An 18,098-nucleotide genomic window follows, 5' to 3' on the forward strand; every position below is an offset into this window, starting at 1 on the left:
ATACCCCCCAGTGCATCATTTTACACAAACCCTGCTAACATAACACAGGACTATTCCATATAAAATGTTTGATCTTACTCGTTGCATCACAATATAGCAGAAAATATACATTTTAACAGTTTTCATTTCAACATCAGTTTTTAAAGGTCAGGGCAGTTGGCAACAACACTCAGGGGTTTTCTCAAGTAGTCATACTTATGCCCAAAGACTATGGTGAAGTGGGTTGGGCCTGACAACTGACTCAAACCAAGATGTGTGAAGGTGGTGGTGTTTTTTCATTTGGTAATAAAAACAAGCACTAAATGCAAATGGATTGATGGGGTGTTGTTCTGCTTCTTGCTTCGTATGAGAGGATCAAATGCAAGACAAGGAAACCTGAAAGAGGACATCACTTAGTGACCTGGTCATTGACTGTAAATACATTCACTTACACGATTACTTCAAAACATCAAGAGTGAGTAAACATTCAACTTGATCTACTGACATTTAGACCAAATAGCAATCATTTGTTAGGCCTTCAACATAGAGTCCAATAGTCTTGGAAGAACAAACTAAATTGTCATTGCCAAATTGAATTGCACCATTCTGCTGTTAAAATCACAAAATGATTGTTACTTTGTTTAAATGACTCAAGTCTCTGAAGTGGCTTTTGCGTCATTGCCCCTCGCTAATCCCTCTGACCCCCATAATGTTCGGTTTCTGTTGCTTGATAAGAGGCCTCTTCCCTAAGACCTCCAGCATCCACTGAAAATCTTGTCAGCAGCAGTCTCAAGCCCTCCAGCACAGCATGACCTCCCCATTCCCTCATTTGTATCCAGCCTGTTGTAGATAACAGGCACTAAAGTGTCGAGAGATGAGGGCTCATGGTGAACTATTTCAGCTGTTGTTCACAGAGGAAGAGGAGGATGTCTGCAAAGCTTGGTCCAGACATTGGGGAATATAAACACAACAAACCCAATGAGACGTCCAGCGTCTGCCCTGGCGTTGATGTGTGTGTTCAATGTGTGTTCTGCATTTCTTTATCATTTTAGATAATGATTTCAAATGACATTGTGTGTTTGACTGTGAATGATTTGGCTCACCATTGCCAATAGCATTACTTATAACATGACTTAAAATGTCTCTGCCCTTCAATTTTTTTATTATTATTATTATTATTATTATTATTATTATTATTTATTATTATTTCGGATCCTTTCTATTGTGTCTCCGAGTGCCCCTCAAAGAATTGTTCTTTGGAGATCAGTCACACACCAAAAGCCTCACCATGGCACCTTCCTTTTTCTTCTACCAGCATTACCCACCCACCCCTTCACTCACGCACACGCAAATTAATGGTGGAATCTAGAATGTTTATCCTCTTTGTTTTGGTTTAAGAGTCGGTGTGGTGATTGTAATCGGAGTACTCAGTTAAAATTACCATTTTTATTCGGAGTTAAGAGTATAATCGGACTGAAATCTGATTGTTTGTTTGCATGTATAACCACACTGATTGAAACACTATTTAGAGGATTTAAAATGTAACTGCAATGATGATGCAGCTTGATGTAAGAACAGTTTGGTTACTTATGTTTGGGTTATTCTGACACATTTACAACTCCCATTTACAATTTGGGCGGCTGAGGTCAAGGAAATTACTAGGTTCAATATGTTACCTGGGATAATGAATTTCACTTAGCCTATCATTTCTCACTCAACCAAAGTTATCACTATTTTGTTGTGTCAGCTGTAGTCTGTTAGAGAAAGCTAATGTTTTAAAAAGGATTGCCTAGAAGTAAAATATAACAAATGGAGCTCCACATTTTTGCTGAGATTAGAAACTGTTATGTATGAACTGGCAAGAGAATTTACTTTATTTACACAGTGGTGCCTGAGCTGAATCTTTTAGAAAGGAATTGCATGTTCAAATACACATTGGCTTGACAAATCTGTGACTTCAGACATCTGCAGGCTATTCCAAAGACAACATAGAGTCCCTGTGAATTGCAGATGTGGAGACGTCACCTGGCAGAGAGACCAGAGGAACTCATTTCTGCAGTGCACATCAAAAGCTCTTTTCTCCGCAAGAGGGGGTCACTCAGTAGCACACCGTTATCAGAGACTTGTAGAGAGAAAGGTTGAGCCCTGGAGAAGTCTTACAACCTAAAATCAGAAAAAGTTGGGACATTGTGTAAAATGCAAATAAAAACAGAATGTGATAAGTCTCATAAACCCATAGCAGCAAAAAGGACATAATATCAAATATTGAAAATGAAAATTTGGACTATGTTATGGAAAATATATGTTCATTTTGAATTTAATGCCAGCAACATATTTTTAAAAAAGTTGGGACAGGGAATGTTTAACACTGTGCGGCTTCACCTGTTCATTTAACACAATTCTGAAAGGAACTGAGGAGACCAGTTGCTAGAGTTTTAAGAATGAAATGTTGTCCCATTACTCCCCAAGGATTTCAGTTTCTCAAAAGTATGGGGTATTCTTAGTCATGTTTTTCACCCATTATGCACCTACTTTGACAAATCTCAACTGCAGACAGGTCATTTCTGGACTCTTCCTCTATGGAGAAATGCTGTAAAATATGTGCAGAATTTATTTTGGCATTGTTTTCCTGAAATATTCAAGGTCATGTTGCTCAAAACCTGTATACATCATTCAGAATTGATTGTGCTTTGCCAAATGTGCAAGATGCCCATGCTGTGGCACACCGTCATAGATGTTGGGTTTCGAACTGAGCACTAAAACAAGTTGGATAAGTTGGATACTTGGATAGTCCCTCTCCTCTTTAGCCCAGATGAGTCCATGATTTCCAAAAAGAATGGCAAATTTTGATTGGTCTGACCACTTCAGTTGTCTTGACTTGAGGACCTTTTTCCGTGTTACCTCAGTCCATTTTAGGCCCAGATAAGACGGTGGTATTTTCTGTATCATGTCTCAATACAATTTTGGCTGTTACAATTCTGCAGTTTTTGAATCGAGTATCAAACTGTGCACATAGACAATGGTTTTAATTATATTATATCATGTAGATGATGTACTCCCCAAATACTTCACAATTTCATGTTAAGAAACATTACAATAACATTGTTTCATCATTTGTGCACACAGGTTTACACAGAGTGATGAATACCCCTAAATTTTACTTCTAAGAGACCCTGCCTTTCTGGGATGCTCTTTTTCATACCCAATCGTGTTGCCAGTTACCCTAATTAGTTGTGAAACATTCCTCCTTTTGTTTTCTTTATCATTACACAACTTTTCCAGCATTTCGTTACCCCTACCAACTTTTTTTAAAACATATTGCTGGTATCAAATTCTAAATTAACATATATTTTCCATGAAACAGTCAAATTTGTCACTTTCAACATTTGATATGTGTCCGTTTTGCAACTAAATGGAGTTTAAGAGCAGATTATTACATTCTGTTTTTAATTCACATTTTACGCAACATCCCAACTTTTTTTATTTTGGGGTTGTACAAACATTTCAATGCAGTCATTGTAATAGAATTTACATCATAAATTTTCCAGTCTGGTATCACTCCTGTGGTTAGTGAAATGAAGCATCTTAGTTCAGACACAGAAATGTTCTCTCTTTCTATTCCCTTTTAGAAGTGGAGAGGCAATGAGTAAGAAGTTCAGGAGGTGGAACAGATCTAGGCCTTCAAAGGTCATGTAGACGTCACTCGTCAGGACCAATGGGGAAACTGGGAGTGATCAAAGGAAATCGTAAAGCTTCCGTGCGCTGTTGGAAATAACAATTGATTATAGAACCCCTGTTAACCTAATGATTCTGACCCCGCTAGATATGGAGAAGTTTCAGTCAAAGTGACCATTACTGTTCTGGGACTGAGACCAATTACTTCCGTGAGACCCCCAAAGTGAATCAATCAATATGACAATGTACACATTAATTACATTTCCTGCTTCCTAGTTACCTACATGACTTTTAGCACTTTTACATCCCTCTCCCTATGCTACAGGCCCGCCCACACACACATCTTTACTGTCATCACTCACATACATCATACATACAGTACTCTGCTTGCAATAGTAAGTCCCTTCACCATACTTGCAGTACACTGCCCCCCCTCCCTACATACACAGCACATTATTTCATTAGGAAGCTTCTCCAACACACATCCCCAACATACTTACAGCACACTGCCCTCTCCCCACATACACAGCACACTATCCCATCTCCCTTGTCATCCCCCCCAACACACACACCAAGACCCCTGGCAGTTGAGTTAGCCCCTTGAGCCGTGGATCTGCCCAAGGTTTCTTCCTTAGTAAGGAAGAGTTAGTAGTAAGTAGAGTTTTTCCTTGCCCCTGTTGCTCTTGGGTGCTCCTTGTTGGTGCCCCCCAATCCCAATCCTCCCCCACCTTTCTTATGCAGCCCTTGCCACTTAATCTACTAAACCCCTCTTCTACTGCACTTTTTACCCCCAAAAAAAAAAAATGCACAAATAGGCTGACACCAGACATAATTTCACTGCATTTCTTACATCCAGTAACTATATGCATGTGACAATAAACTTCCTTGTTTGGGGGTGTATTTTAAATGTGAATGACTATTTAGCTGATTAAATGATTATTTAGCTCCTATTGAAATTCAACCTCCATGTTCTGTGTAAGTCATTATCTGTCAGAGGACTGACTCAAGCCTGAATTCTGTCTATGTTGCTGCTGCACATCCCATTTGATGATGTAATTAACCCACAAACAGAAAGCCACTGTTACAAACAGGGTTTGAACTTTCTCACCCCACCAAACAATGCTGTGCTGTGTTGACAAGTTTGGTTGTGGTTTGTCATATAGATTAAGCAATTTTGTCATATGGAAAAACACAATCAAGAACTAAAAAGCGGTTGATGGTTTAAGATCAATGCCTAGCTTGGGATAAACCTTGAAGTCATACAGTGTCAGGGATATGAATTTGTGGTCTGGTTCCCTTCTACTTTCATTTCTCTCTTTTTCCTTCTCTCTCTCTTTCTCTCTCTCTCCCTTCCTCCTTCTCATGCATATGATACTGTATCTCTTTTCAAAAAAGAACACGTTCGTTCACTTCACACCTTCAACTGTGACATGGGGTCAGTTTTATACTGTAGTCATCATAAGTGAAAGAGCCTGACCAATGCCAGTGTTCAATATGCAGTTACTCTAGTGGCCATTTTAATAGGAGAAGCCAAGCTAAGATAATAAATGCACTGATAAATGTTGCACATGCCCCATATGCAGGATGAGAAAACCTATTCAGTTCTGTTAGTTGTTACTTTTGTTTTATGTTTTCACTGGCAAATTATGTGACTTTGTGAAAAAGACAAATCCGAAATAATATTATGTTACCCTTGTTTCTGAAGGTGCCAGTATTATGCAAAAGTGTGTTAAGCCTCTGAAAGGTTTTTCAAAATGATGAAATGTGAATTTGCATAGGAGGTTTTATGTATCCTAAATGTCATTGCACTTCTTTTTATTGCTTTGTTTAGATTGAATGGAACTGTCTCATAGCTGGACTTTTTTTTAGCTGAGTTGACCACTTGAGATTCACTTGGCATTTACAGAGGTCTTAGAGGAAAACCACAAAACACTGCGTGTGTGCGTGCGTGCGTGCGTGCATGTGTGTGTGGTCTCATGGCTCAGCACCAGCACAAAGCCACCAAAGCACATCTTCAACCTGAGTCTCCGTCTCGGACAAGTTCCAACACTGTGGAAGACATCATGTCTCACCCCCATCCCTAAGAAGCCACACCCTAGTGAGGCCTGTTGCTCTAACATCACATGTGATGAAGACAATGGAGCGACTGGTCTTATGTATGCTCAGACCCCTATAGTTTTTTATATTACTTGCCTACTCTCTTATATGTCCATATTTATTTTATGCTGGTCTCTAGACTTTATTCTTGCACTGTTGCACTGTTGGACTTACTCATTTGCACCATCACCATGACACTCACTCACACAGAGCACCTTACCTTACTATGTACAGAGAATCACAGGCTCAGTCCCTGCCTCAGTCATTGCAAGCGTCTCATGCTTAATCACCCACTATGTGGTTACTGTTTTAGATTTGATTTAGATTTAGTGTTATTTAGTTTAATTTATTTTAGTATATTCTTTATCTTCTACTGTCCTTATTGCTTAGTTGTGTTTTTTTATATTATATACTTTTAATTACTTTTTCTGCTGTTAGTGAATGTTGTGTGTGATGTCTGTATGCTACTGAGACCTTGAATTTCCCCTTGGGGATCAATAAAGTATCTATCTATCTATCTATCTACAAGATGGTTCTGTAGTGGCATTCAAATCCAGACAAATAAAAAAAATCACACTTTTTATCAAAACAATGCAGCAAGAATTTTGTATATGTTTACATGTTACTGGGTGGGCAAAATGCCAAAATGTTCTATTGAACTCATAATGGCCATTAGACCTTTTCTCAAGCTCAATTTATGCTCCCAATCAATCTCATGTTGTTTTCTTTATTCTTTTGTTGGCTAAATGACTGCTATGAATGCTATGGAACATGGCATCATGGCTGTTTGGTTGATTTCATGACAGACTAATCTATCTGTATGCGCATGTGTTGGCATAGATGACATGTTTGACTGACAGAAAAATAAAATGTCGGATACTGCATATCCTCCCCTCACTGGATTCCTGACTATGATTGGGAGCACAATGTTTCCCAACCACTAGGGGGAGGCAAAGCATACCTTTCCATTCACAGTGACCTATTTCACATGTGCCATGGTGAGATAATCAAAGCATCCAGATCTGTGTATCAGGTAGCCTATTTATGTGATCCTTGCCAGCATAGACACTGTACAATTTAATAGGTTTCCAGTACTTTAACTTATTACACCTGAAAACACTACGGTATGAAAACATTTATGTTTAGGCTAACATCTGCTTCTCTCCTCAGGGTCATATATCTATGAAGATATCTGTTCTGTCTGCTCAGCTTCTAGTTATGGTTGCAGAGTGCAAACAACTGAGCAGAGACTCTGCATTTGGTCAAAGGATTCTGTGTTCCTGCTGTTTGGGCCAAGTCATGACACGTGGATATTAGTGTGGCCTCCTCATGCATTCATAAACAAGAGAGAACAAATGGGTGAGTGTCTGTGAGTGAGCATTCTTCTGCTTTAGAGTCTCTGTTAAGCCTGTTACTCAACTACATGCATTATATTGTCAACTGTTTTACCATCAAAAGCCCTAACTACTCAAAAGGCCTTTGTTTTATTGAATTGCCTCATGAAATATTCAGCCGTCTAATAGAGAGGACAGCGACATATAGTTACATTTATTCATTTGGCAGACTCCAGTCTGACTACAAATGTGAAATCTGAATCTGAAATATCTCACATAAATTCATGAGGATTATTGGCATGATGTTATACAGTGGAGTTTTGATTTTAGTTTCGGTTTCTTTTCGGACATAACTGTGGAAAATAAAATGTCCTGGAAAGTACATTGGTTTTTTTACACAAAAAAACCCAATGTAGCCTCTTTCCAAAAGTTTACTTAGACATGACAGTTGTTTTATTCAAGAAAGCATTTCATTAGGGTTATCAAACAGGTGCTTTTCATTGATTTGAAGTCAGTTGATTTAAGGGGATAGGCTATTTTAGTTGTCCTATCTGCTCAGACAATGATTTGAGCCTTTTTAGACTTTTTCACATTTTGCATGATTTTTTTCTAGTTATATCAGACCAGTTAACATGTCTGTTGTTTTTCACACAACAGGGAAATCTTGCCAGTGGTCCTAACCAGGGATGTATACATATACTATAGTGGAGACTAAACGCAAGTAAACACAGTTTATCATGGCACTGTATTATCCACATTCACAATATGTACAACACTCTAGGAATCATGCTATTTGCATTGTTATAAACATTGGACAATAACCTCCACCATCATCAAACATGCTCTGAATGCCTTTTAAAAAATCCGATACCACAGTCTTACTTACTGTGATCACAGAATTCATATAGTTTACCTACCTCTTATGTTAACACTACACTTCTGGTCCTAACTACTGACTCTACTGTGCCACATACAAATGGAACTACGAGAGCTTTGACTTTCAAATTGTGTCAAACAAAAATCCATCAAAAATAAATGAAGTTTCACTTCTCATTGTGGTTTTCTAAACTTCCTGTTTACAGTCTACATTATATACTGTCATTTCTATTATTTCACAGTTTTACACAGTATCAATTTACAGAATACAGTGCAGTGTGACTATCCTAGGAAGGAACCCTAAACATATATCTTGTATGTCTTTATATCCTCTGTAGGCCTATTTATTCATATTTCTTCTTTCTGTCTGTATTGCTCTACTATAGTCTCTACTTTTATATATTCTTACCTAAGCATATAAAAAATGATTGAGTAAGTACAATTTTCTGAAAATAAATAATCTTGTCAGATGGCAAAAGGAACACTTCTCATCAGTCATGCTGTTCTGATCGTGTTCTTACAAAATATTTTGATAGACACACACCAGTCATATTTGGAATCAACAAAGCAGTTGTCAGCGAGCCAGCCCAAAGCACATGGCAGGCAGATGCTTTTAAATCTGAAGGAAGGAATCCAAGAGTAAAAGTCTTGAAAGACAATACCTTTTTCCCAGACCTAGAACGCTGGCTGGATCTAATCAACAATACCTCAATAAGGGACTGACAAGATGCACCCGATCTTGTTTGGACAAGCTGCTCAGAAAAATAGCCATCTGATTGCAATTCTAACCAATAATGTGGAGTGATTTCCTGTTGCATTGAAAATGCCAAAATTCTTGGCCTCATGGGATGGCTATAGTCCAGAGGTACTCTACAGTCCAGAGGTATGGCACATAATTATAAGAATTTAGACTGACACATCTATAACCTGATCAGTGTTTTTCAGTCTGCTTGGCTCTCCACTCTCTGTTCTGTTGTGAGGCCTTGTTCCCCTTTGTTTGAGAAGATGCCTGAGTAGTTCTCTATAATATTCCATGCACCTCTCATTCACACACACATACAGAGAGAGAGAGAGAGAGAGAGAGAGAGAGAGAGAGCTGAATTTTCCTCCTTTCCGTTTTACAGACTGACCAGGTAAAAATCCAGTTGTGTTAGCCTATTACGGCAACTTAAAAAAGTCACATGGTAGGCCTGTAAGCCAAAGCAATTAAAAAATGAACTCTCTACTTACCTATAATCAATTCAGATCTGTAATCACAAACCTTCCTATGTCAAATTGTACCTGTTTTATGTAAATGTTATTGTATTATTGTTATTATTTTATTTTTATTTTATATGTTCTGTATTTTTATTTTCCCTTCTTCCTTTATCATGTTATGTAGGTTATGTTATTATTTGTTTTATTTTCCACAATTATTATAGGCCTACTATATCTCTTGTTATTCCACTGTTAGGCCTACTGTGTAATCTCGGCTTCACTGAAAATGAGGATTAGGCTACCCAATGAACCTCCAAGAATAAATAAAGATTGAATGAATGAGTGAAAGCCAATATAAGCCTCGTTTAGGCTATATCGCCGCTTTATGGAGATAAAACACACCTCATTAAAATTATATGATCATCAAAAACGAAAAGTCATAAGCTAGCCTACTGAGGATGCTCGATGTGTCATAGATTTCCCCGCTCTTAGAAGGACGATATTTAAAAACGTCGCGTCATGTCCGTCTGCCCACTGCTACTCCACGATAAGGGGGACTGGTGTCTCGAATCAGAGGGGTGTTCCAACTTCAGAGACAGAGTGGTCACTGTTACGCGTGCCTTCGGTAAATATCGGCAAACGAAAACCCGCTTTCACAGATAAGGTTGAAGGAACGTCACAGGATTGTATTCTACGAAGACCGAATCGGACGAACATATAGCCTTGAAGACAACACGCCTGAACTTGAAGTTGATCTTTCAGATGCAGTGGCGACACAGTCCCTAAAATAACGGACACCGGGACGTGAGAGAGCCATGGTGAGATACACAATTTCACTTTGATTAAATTAAGTCTTGAAATGAGTTCATCCTCTTTCACATAGTCAAGCGATAGGCTATACAATAGCCTATAAACATTTGTAGAATCGGATTCTGATCTGTGTGGCGCAATTAGGCAATCGATATTAGGCTACACAACTTAAAAATGCTGTCTGGTTAGGTGATAGGGACGCTCATCTCTGAAGCCATTTTTTTTAAACCACTTGTTGTAACAGAGAAACAGACGTAGCCTATAGTAGGCTAAGCTAGTCCTTTACGAATGTATGAAAGCCTGACAGCTGTCACGATATCCAAAGGGGACATTATTAAACATTTTTACCCGGTCCCTAAGACCTAATGGGTAATATGAATGTTTCCAAACAGTGATCTCTCCTAAGCACCAACTAAGTCACTGATGGAAAGTTTAAATAAGTCTCAAGGAAATGGCAGCAGGTATGCTTCTCTTTCAGAGAGAAGAGGGGAGAAAGGAAGGAAGGACATTTGGACGAAAAGAGGGACCTTTCCTGTCTAAGATTTTTAGATCATTCAAAACAAACGAATTATGAACTAGGCAATTTATTATAATAACCTTTATTATAATTATTATAAGAAGATATAGCCACAGTTTAGTCCCCATGTTTAAGTGTTCTGTCAGTGATTTGACAGAAAACTAATTCAAGAATTTCTCATTAACCGTGCAAGAGGAAGCTGCTTAGTGTAACAGTGGATTATTGATTAATGTGATGATTATTGGAATTGACTTGCAACAACTGACTATCAGCATGAAGCCTTCAGTTAAAATGCAACATATACAAAGGGTGGATACACACACACAGTGTATCAACATGCAAACACCCCTTAAAAACATTAAGGTACATTTCGAACGGCAGTCATTCGTCATCGGTCTTATCACAGTGGTGTTTCCTTATATTGTGCTCAGGGGTCTGCTGTTGTATGCTCGCCTCAAATTAATGGATACACAAAACCAGATATGCTGATATAATTATTTCTTTGGCCAGGCCTCTCTCCTTCCTGTCAGTGACTAATCTCTCAGCTCCATAGCCTTGAAGGCCCACTTCCCATCCTTGAACTGGAAGGTTAAAGCTCGCAGAGAGTGCAAATAGGGATATTTGTCACCCGCTTTGTCTAGACGAGGGTATGATTTGTGACGTGCAATGTCCAGTATACAGTCAGAGGTCAGTCACCCAGTTTCTGGGCACTCACCCATGGGTCATACAAAGGGCTTGTTGTTTTTCGTTGGGTTTTGTTGGTGGACTCTTGTTTTGTCTCTTGTTTTTGCTGCCCCTGCCCGAAGAGCAGGCCCGGCAGTGTTCCAGATGAAGTTGGTCCAAGGTGACATTGAACAATCAACGCTCACCTTTCCCCCTATTCTGTTTGTTTGTGTGAACTCAAATATGTGTTGTTGGCGTTGGTGCCAACATTGCCATTGCAGCAGTGTTGTGTGAATAAACTTCTCACAAAGCGGTACCTCCACTGTGTTTAACTAAAGTGTAGTTCATATTGAACTACATAGATACAGATACATATGAATACATCTATGACCAATATAGATGTTATATGAACATATCATATGATTGCATTGTGTAGACTGCTTGCATAAGTCATCACAGATGAATCAAGCAAAAGACAATGCACAGTTTTGCAGCTTTTTATACTGACAGTGGGACCGGATCGCGTGTTAGTTCATTTGTGATGGGGTCAGTTCCTCAGTGTCATCCAGGCTTGAAAAAGTGACCACTGGCATGGAATGTGTTTCCTGAGGCTCAGCCCAAAATGACTGAAAGAGGGGGTGAGTGTGCCCTGCGCTTCCTCATGTCCCAGCCTTCCTCATGTGTATGTGTGTGTGTGTGTGTGTGTGTGTGTGTGTGTGTGTGTGTGTGTGTGTGTGTGTGTGTGTGTGTGTGTGTGTGTGTGTGTGTGTGTGCCCCCCAGGAGAATGGGAAGAGCCGCCTGCAGCAGGCCCAGGATAATGTGGAGGAGGTGAAGGTCATTATGATGGATAACCTCAACAAGGCCGAAGAGCGCACAGGCAAGCTGGGGGAACTGGAGAACAGAGCAGACGTGCTTCTTGAGCAGGTGAGAGCTTTGTGTGTGTGTGTGTGTGTTCCATTACAGCTTTGTGTCAGCTCAAGATATAGGGTGAACATGCCACTAAAATATACATAATATAGAATACTCTGTCATATAATGCCTGCCACATGCCAGATAATCTCCAGATCTCCAGACGGACCTTTACAGGAAATTCAACAGGTTTGTCTGGGTTCACCCATGCTACAAGCACTTAGTACTTACAGTCCTTTTCCACTTTTAGTGTCACCCTATACACTACCAAATAAAAAACAACACCATATTGTTTTTGTTTTTTGTTGTTGTTGTTTATTTACAATATTTCAATGTGTAACCTATATACACTTTTTGTGGAATACCTAACTGTTTTTCACTGAATTGTATTTCACGGTAACTTACAGCTACTCAAATGTTCCATGGTCCAAAACGTCTTACGGACCAGCCAGGAAATGTCATATTGGAGTCTATAAATACACCCTAGGTGTGGCTAGGGGGAAAAAGAATGTACAATTTACATCCTGATTGTAGTTTACGGGGATATTTTTGGAAAGCTATTTCCTTTTGTTAGGAGATGAATGAAGCAAACCTTCCTCGGCCTGTGCCTGAGTTTATGCACAGGACATGCCACATGGCACATGGCCACCCCAGGGTCAGGCGGCTCGGTCGACTCGTTCCCACATCACTGTGCTGTTACATCACACTGGTCCATAAGTCCCACGGGACTCGCTGTCTGAGTGGGTCACTGGGATAAACAAAATCAAAGAGGCAGTACCACTAGGAAGCCCCCTGGGTTTTCACCTAAAAGACAAATGGAAATTCCTGCAGACAGTCTATTCTATGAATTTTCCTTTACTTACAGTATGCATCTTAACTAAGAGGGCAACATACTTACTTACATACATACATACTATCAGCGCTGATTGGAGATCATGGTCCAAATGATGCCAAATATATTTATTTTTGTTAACTATTGTTTTAGTAAACTGTCTTTGGAGATTGTCCATAAAATTAGCAAGCTATAGCTAACAGACTCACCGTGCAACCAGCAAAACAGCACAGTTATCACTAACAAAGCTACTTAGGTTGTAAACTGATATATTTGACAATGTATTTTGGTGTATAACTACATTGTGGAAGAATGACAAATGTAAGCTACTTATCTCTCCTTCACATATGGTTACCAACAAAATTATTTGTAGGGTGAATGAATAAATGCAACAGAGTTGCTCACTGACTGAATTCTGTATGCTTTGTTCACAGAGCAAGGGGTTTGCCAAGACCGCAGGTAAGGTGAAGAGGAAGAAACAGTGGGAGAACAACAAAATGAAAATCCTGATAGCTGGCATTGTATCAGGCGTCATTGTGGTCATTATCCTGGTGGCAATTCTGACCAACATTGACTTCAACACTGCCACAACAGGAAGTGACAGATCTGAAGAAAACTCCACTAGAGGGCCTTGACAAGGACAGAGGACTGGCAGGGAAATTAGAGGACAATGGGGATGTAAAGAAGACAGGAAGATTTATCAGGGATTCCCTCCAGAGGAAAAGGAATTGATTAGGGGGGTACAGTCAAGCCTGTGTAGTCAACAAGAGTTGGTCACAATTGCAAAGATTGCTTTTGTAAGATTGAAACAGAAGGGTCTGAAGCATAACTTCCTATGCTTTTGAAGCAGTATTATTTGTAATAGAAATATCATGTTGTCACTTCGAGGTGTTTGCCTACTGGACAAATGCATGTTGAATAGGTACCGGGATCTGCTGCTTCTTCAGCCATGTTTCTGTAGTAAAGTCTGTTGCAGTGTACAGGCTTTTTAAAGAGGTTTACATGTGGGGTTTGATACTGTTCATCTGGTAAACATTTATTCAAGTGAGTTTACAATTTTTCATGACACAGTATTATCAATAGCCACTGCTAGTGCAAGACATTTTGAATAGTGTATGACGTGCCACCATAGCAGTACATTTCAGTTTAATTTATACCTATGTGCTAATGCAGTTAAGAAAACTACTGAACAATGGATATCTTTTGGTAATGAAGGGCAGGTTTTTGTCGTATATGCTGTAGCTCTCACAATAAACATGTTTGCTCAGCCTGTGGGGCTTGTGTTGTTATATTCATGTGTATTATAGAAGTGCCTTTCGTTTGGAAGCAGAAACTTGGTTTGGTGTTTAGTATGATTTTAGCAGACTATTGTTATAACCTGGGGAAAATAGACACCCCTGCTGCTGTCAAAATATTTCAGCTGTGTTAATCTTTGTATGTATCCTTGCCTCTGACTGTGACTGTAATTATATTGTGCCTTTTGAGCCTTCAACATAAATGTCAGTTTTCACTCTCAGTTTTCATGTTGTGGGTTTCTGTCTCTTGTAATGTGCATTATCTTCAACTGTAACATTTCAGTGGTGTCTTGTATCAATCCTATGCACACAGTACATAATTTCAAAACCATTAACTGATGGATAATAACGTTTTTGTGAGCACATACAGTATGCATCTCATGCGTGAATATCCCCTTTCTTGTATTGTTATTACAGAAGGGGCTTCCTTTGATATTGCTACAAATTGCTACATAACGTTATTATGCCAACTTTCTGGTGTTAGATTTCTGGTCTGGTTCATAGACTTTCTAAAATAAGTCTGGATCTGCTAGAGGTTGGTTCAGAAAGGGGGCGCCACCTGGTGGTATGTAATAGAGTGTGGCTACGTCGGGTTCGGACAAATATTTAGAAATTGTAGTCGGGTTCGGACACATGGGGGCGATATGCATTGGAAGCTTTACATTTAAATTCCTTATTATGTTGGGTAACCAACAGGTCTGCTTTACATGATGCAAACGTTTCTGTTTTTTGAGAATAAAGTAAAATGTAAAAAAGACCTAATAGCTTTCTTCCTGTGTGCAAGATTTGTTTATCGTGACAACGCATTTCAGGCATGCCGCCTGAAATGCACACGCGTTGTCACGTCTCACGACTACATAAACAAAGGTTATGCACATCGCACATATCAACATAAGCACAGTCTTGTGTGACGTTAAAAATAGTTGTTAGCCTATCAGGAGATTTTAAGATTATTTGCGTTGCATACTGTGGTAAAGACATGCTACCGGTAGGCTATAAGGTCGTCTCGTTCAACTGGATGAGGATTTCCTTGAGTTGCCCCAATTAACGTCGATGCTGCATATGGATCAGTGACAGAGGCACTGTAGTTTCAACGACTGTTGCAGTTCATTTTTAAGATTTTTCGTCAAGGGTAAGACAAGAATTCGATTTAGGCTATGCTTGCTTGTGCCTCTTGTGTTAATGTGCGCTGTGTGTGACCTGCGTGCGTGCACGCTCATCTGATTCTGTAGACAATTTGTTGTGTGTTCCGTTTAATGGGCTAAAAAGACAGGCTATCCACAAACGTGAACGTTTAATCACTAGCATGGGAATAACTGAGGCATCATCTGCGTCGGGGTCGGGTCGGGTTCGGACATAAAAATGAAAATGCCTGTCGGGTTCGGGTCGAGTTCGGACGCAACTCTGTCGGACGCGGGCCGGGTTCGGACAGAAATTTGCGGCCCGATCCGCAATCTAGTATGTAAAGTAGCCTACTTACTCTCATACTAACTATGCGCATGTTTGTATGTCGTCTTGTGAACGATTGGTTCATCTTATTCTGACGTAGGCTAGTGTTGATGGTGCCTAAGTTTTGATTCTGTTATGATGATGACAGTGCACTGATAGCGCGCTCAGCGTTTGATGCAGTCTAACATTGGAACGACAGACCGCAAGAGTTCATCCCAGGTAACCTTTTGACAAATATTAAGTAACCAATATTGTACATGTGATGTCAGAAGTTTGCAAACATCAGAAAGTAGATGTCAAACTTTCAGCTGTTTCTCAACAGGCTGGTATTAGCTAGCTAGCTGTTTTAGCCATCGCTAACTTGCTAGCTAGATATCTAAGACTTGGCTACTCTTAGCAAGTAAGATCACCAAGTGTATTTTTTTTGCCTCATTAGGGGAAAGGACATTTGGCCAGTGTTAAGAGCTAAACGTAAAATCGATTCTGAATGCCTTTACACCAACAATCATAAGCCTAGCAAGTGAAATGCTACTTTGTGGTGAAGATATTAACGTTAGCTCGCCTGCTGGCTGAGGTTAAGTTTCAGTGGTCACGGATGTGTGAGTGTGACAATAGGCTACTCTAACTCCGGTGGAGTTTGGTTTAAATAAATTTGTGCTGGTATTCATTTACTGATGCTGTGTAACTTACCTAAGTTTCTTCTTTAGGAGGCAGGTGACGCGCTCATGTGTTCATTTAAGCTGATGTACCAAAAATGACTTCCTATTTCGACGAACATGACTGTGAACCGACCATTCCCGAGGAGCAGTATCGTCAGAATGCTCTACTTGAATTAGCCAGGTAAGGGTTATATATGTCAGGCCTACAGCTGCTTCAATTTACTCTGACTGGTTAATGTTACACTATGGTCGTCATTTTTGTCATGCCCTGGGCAGATCCCTGATGCAGGGTCTGGATATTGACTCAGGGACATTTGACATTGACACATCTGACTGGGAACAGCGTCTCCCTCCCGCTGCCTCCAAAACTGTCGTGCAGAGCCTGCCCGTTGTGATCATCAGCCCTGAGCAAGCAGGTGTGTTGCACCCCCCCCCCCCATCCACCATTTGTAAAGTGACACCTCACCTGATGTCCCATTCTATGATGATGTTAACCACCTGTCTGTCCGTTGGTTTTTTCTTCAACCATAAGACAAAGGACTGAAGTGCCCCGTGTGTCTATTGGAGTTTGAAGAGCAGGAGTCAGCGCGGGAAATGCCCTGTAAACACCTGTTCCATTCGGGCTGTATCCTGCCTTGGCTTGGCAAGGTGAGCACTGAGCAGCATCAGGTTCACATTACAGTGATGGGCACCTTGAAAACTGTTCTGTTTAAATTATGTTCTGTAGTTTACTAGTCTTCTATACAAATTCATAGACATTATCATATTGTTTACCAGAAATGGGCCTATTTAATTAGAGCTTATGTTACAATTACACTTGGTCTTGATGTTCTCATGTGCTGTAAGATACAGTTTGTATTTAATATTGCATAATCGGACTGTGTAGTATTCTTTCCTCTTTTCATGCTGTAATGTTATATCTATAGACCAACTCATGCCCCCTGTGCCGTTTCGAGTTGCCCACTGACAACCCTGATTATGAGGAGTTCAAGAAAGACAAGGTGAGCACTGCAGTGAGGTGCAGTATCCGCACAGTGACATTTCTTCCCTGAAACACGTTTCACTTGTAACCTCCATATTTGCTTGATTTTCATCTCACTTTTGCAGGAGAGGAGACGACAGCGGGAACACAGACTAGAAGATTTACATGGGGCCATGTACACATAGCTCCAGCCAACAGGAGAGACTCTTTTGCACATCCACTGCAGCATTCACCTAAGACAGTAAACATTTTACTATAACAATCAGGACAAGAAGGACCCGGGAACATTCTTTTTAAATTTGCTGTATGTAAATATAAATGATCATTAATGTTTTTATGCCGATGTATGACAGATATAATATGTGATGCTGATTTCATGTCCATGTGATGATAATTAAAAGTAAGAATGGCTGCTGACATATGTACATTTGCCATCTTCAGTCTGTTAAGCTACAACACAAAGTAATGCAGAAGGATACCCTATATAATATAGACATTAGTTAGAAACGCTCACTGTCAGTTCTCTGATGTTCTATGTAAAGATTTATTGGACTTATTTATTGTAATTGTACAGGCCTTAAAGGAACACGGCGTTGGAATTTGCTAATCTAGGCTAACGTTGCGTCAGATTGACCACACCACAAATTAGTGGTTATGGGCTGGGTTCATACGCCTCCTTGAGACAAAATCTACCACAAACATTTTGGAAAGTTGGACACAACTGTTGCCAAGTGGAAAAACACCAATATGGAAATCATGTGCTTCAATTGAGAAATGGTGTGATTCCACAAAATTTAAATCACTGAGACAACATGTGGACCCT

The 18,098-nt window shown here is 39.8% G+C and overlaps 2 protein-coding genes across 2 annotated transcripts; both read left to right on the forward strand.

Annotated features, from left to right (window-relative positions):
* Positions 1–9,692: 9,692 nt before the first annotated feature.
* vamp5 (vesicle-associated membrane protein 5) lies at positions 9,693–14,406 on the forward strand. The gene is made up of 3 exons (XM_048242486.1): positions 9,693–9,976; positions 11,930–12,073; positions 13,325–14,406. Exons 1-3 carry the CDS (start codon positions 9,974–9,976, stop codon positions 13,523–13,525), a joined length of 348 nt encoding a protein of 115 aa, XP_048098443.1. The 5' UTR covers positions 9,693–9,973; the 3' UTR covers positions 13,526–14,406.
* Positions 14,407–15,633: 1,227 nt separating this feature from the next.
* On the forward strand, positions 15,634–17,697 carry rnf181 (ring finger protein 181). Its single transcript, XM_048243263.1, has 6 exons — positions 15,634–15,853; positions 16,342–16,474; positions 16,570–16,709; positions 16,826–16,941; positions 17,220–17,294; positions 17,401–17,697. The coding sequence occupies exons 2-6, from the start codon at positions 16,389–16,391 to the stop codon at positions 17,458–17,460; spliced, it is 477 nt and encodes a 158-aa protein (XP_048099220.1). The 5' UTR covers positions 15,634–15,853; positions 16,342–16,388; the 3' UTR covers positions 17,461–17,697.
* Positions 17,698–18,098: the final 401 nt, after the last annotated feature.

Source organism: Alosa alosa, chromosome 5 (genome assembly GCF_017589495.1).
Source record: "Alosa alosa isolate M-15738 ecotype Scorff River chromosome 5, AALO_Geno_1.1, whole genome shotgun sequence".
Classification (NCBI taxonomy): Eukaryota; Metazoa; Chordata; class Actinopteri; order Clupeiformes; family Clupeidae; genus Alosa; species Alosa alosa.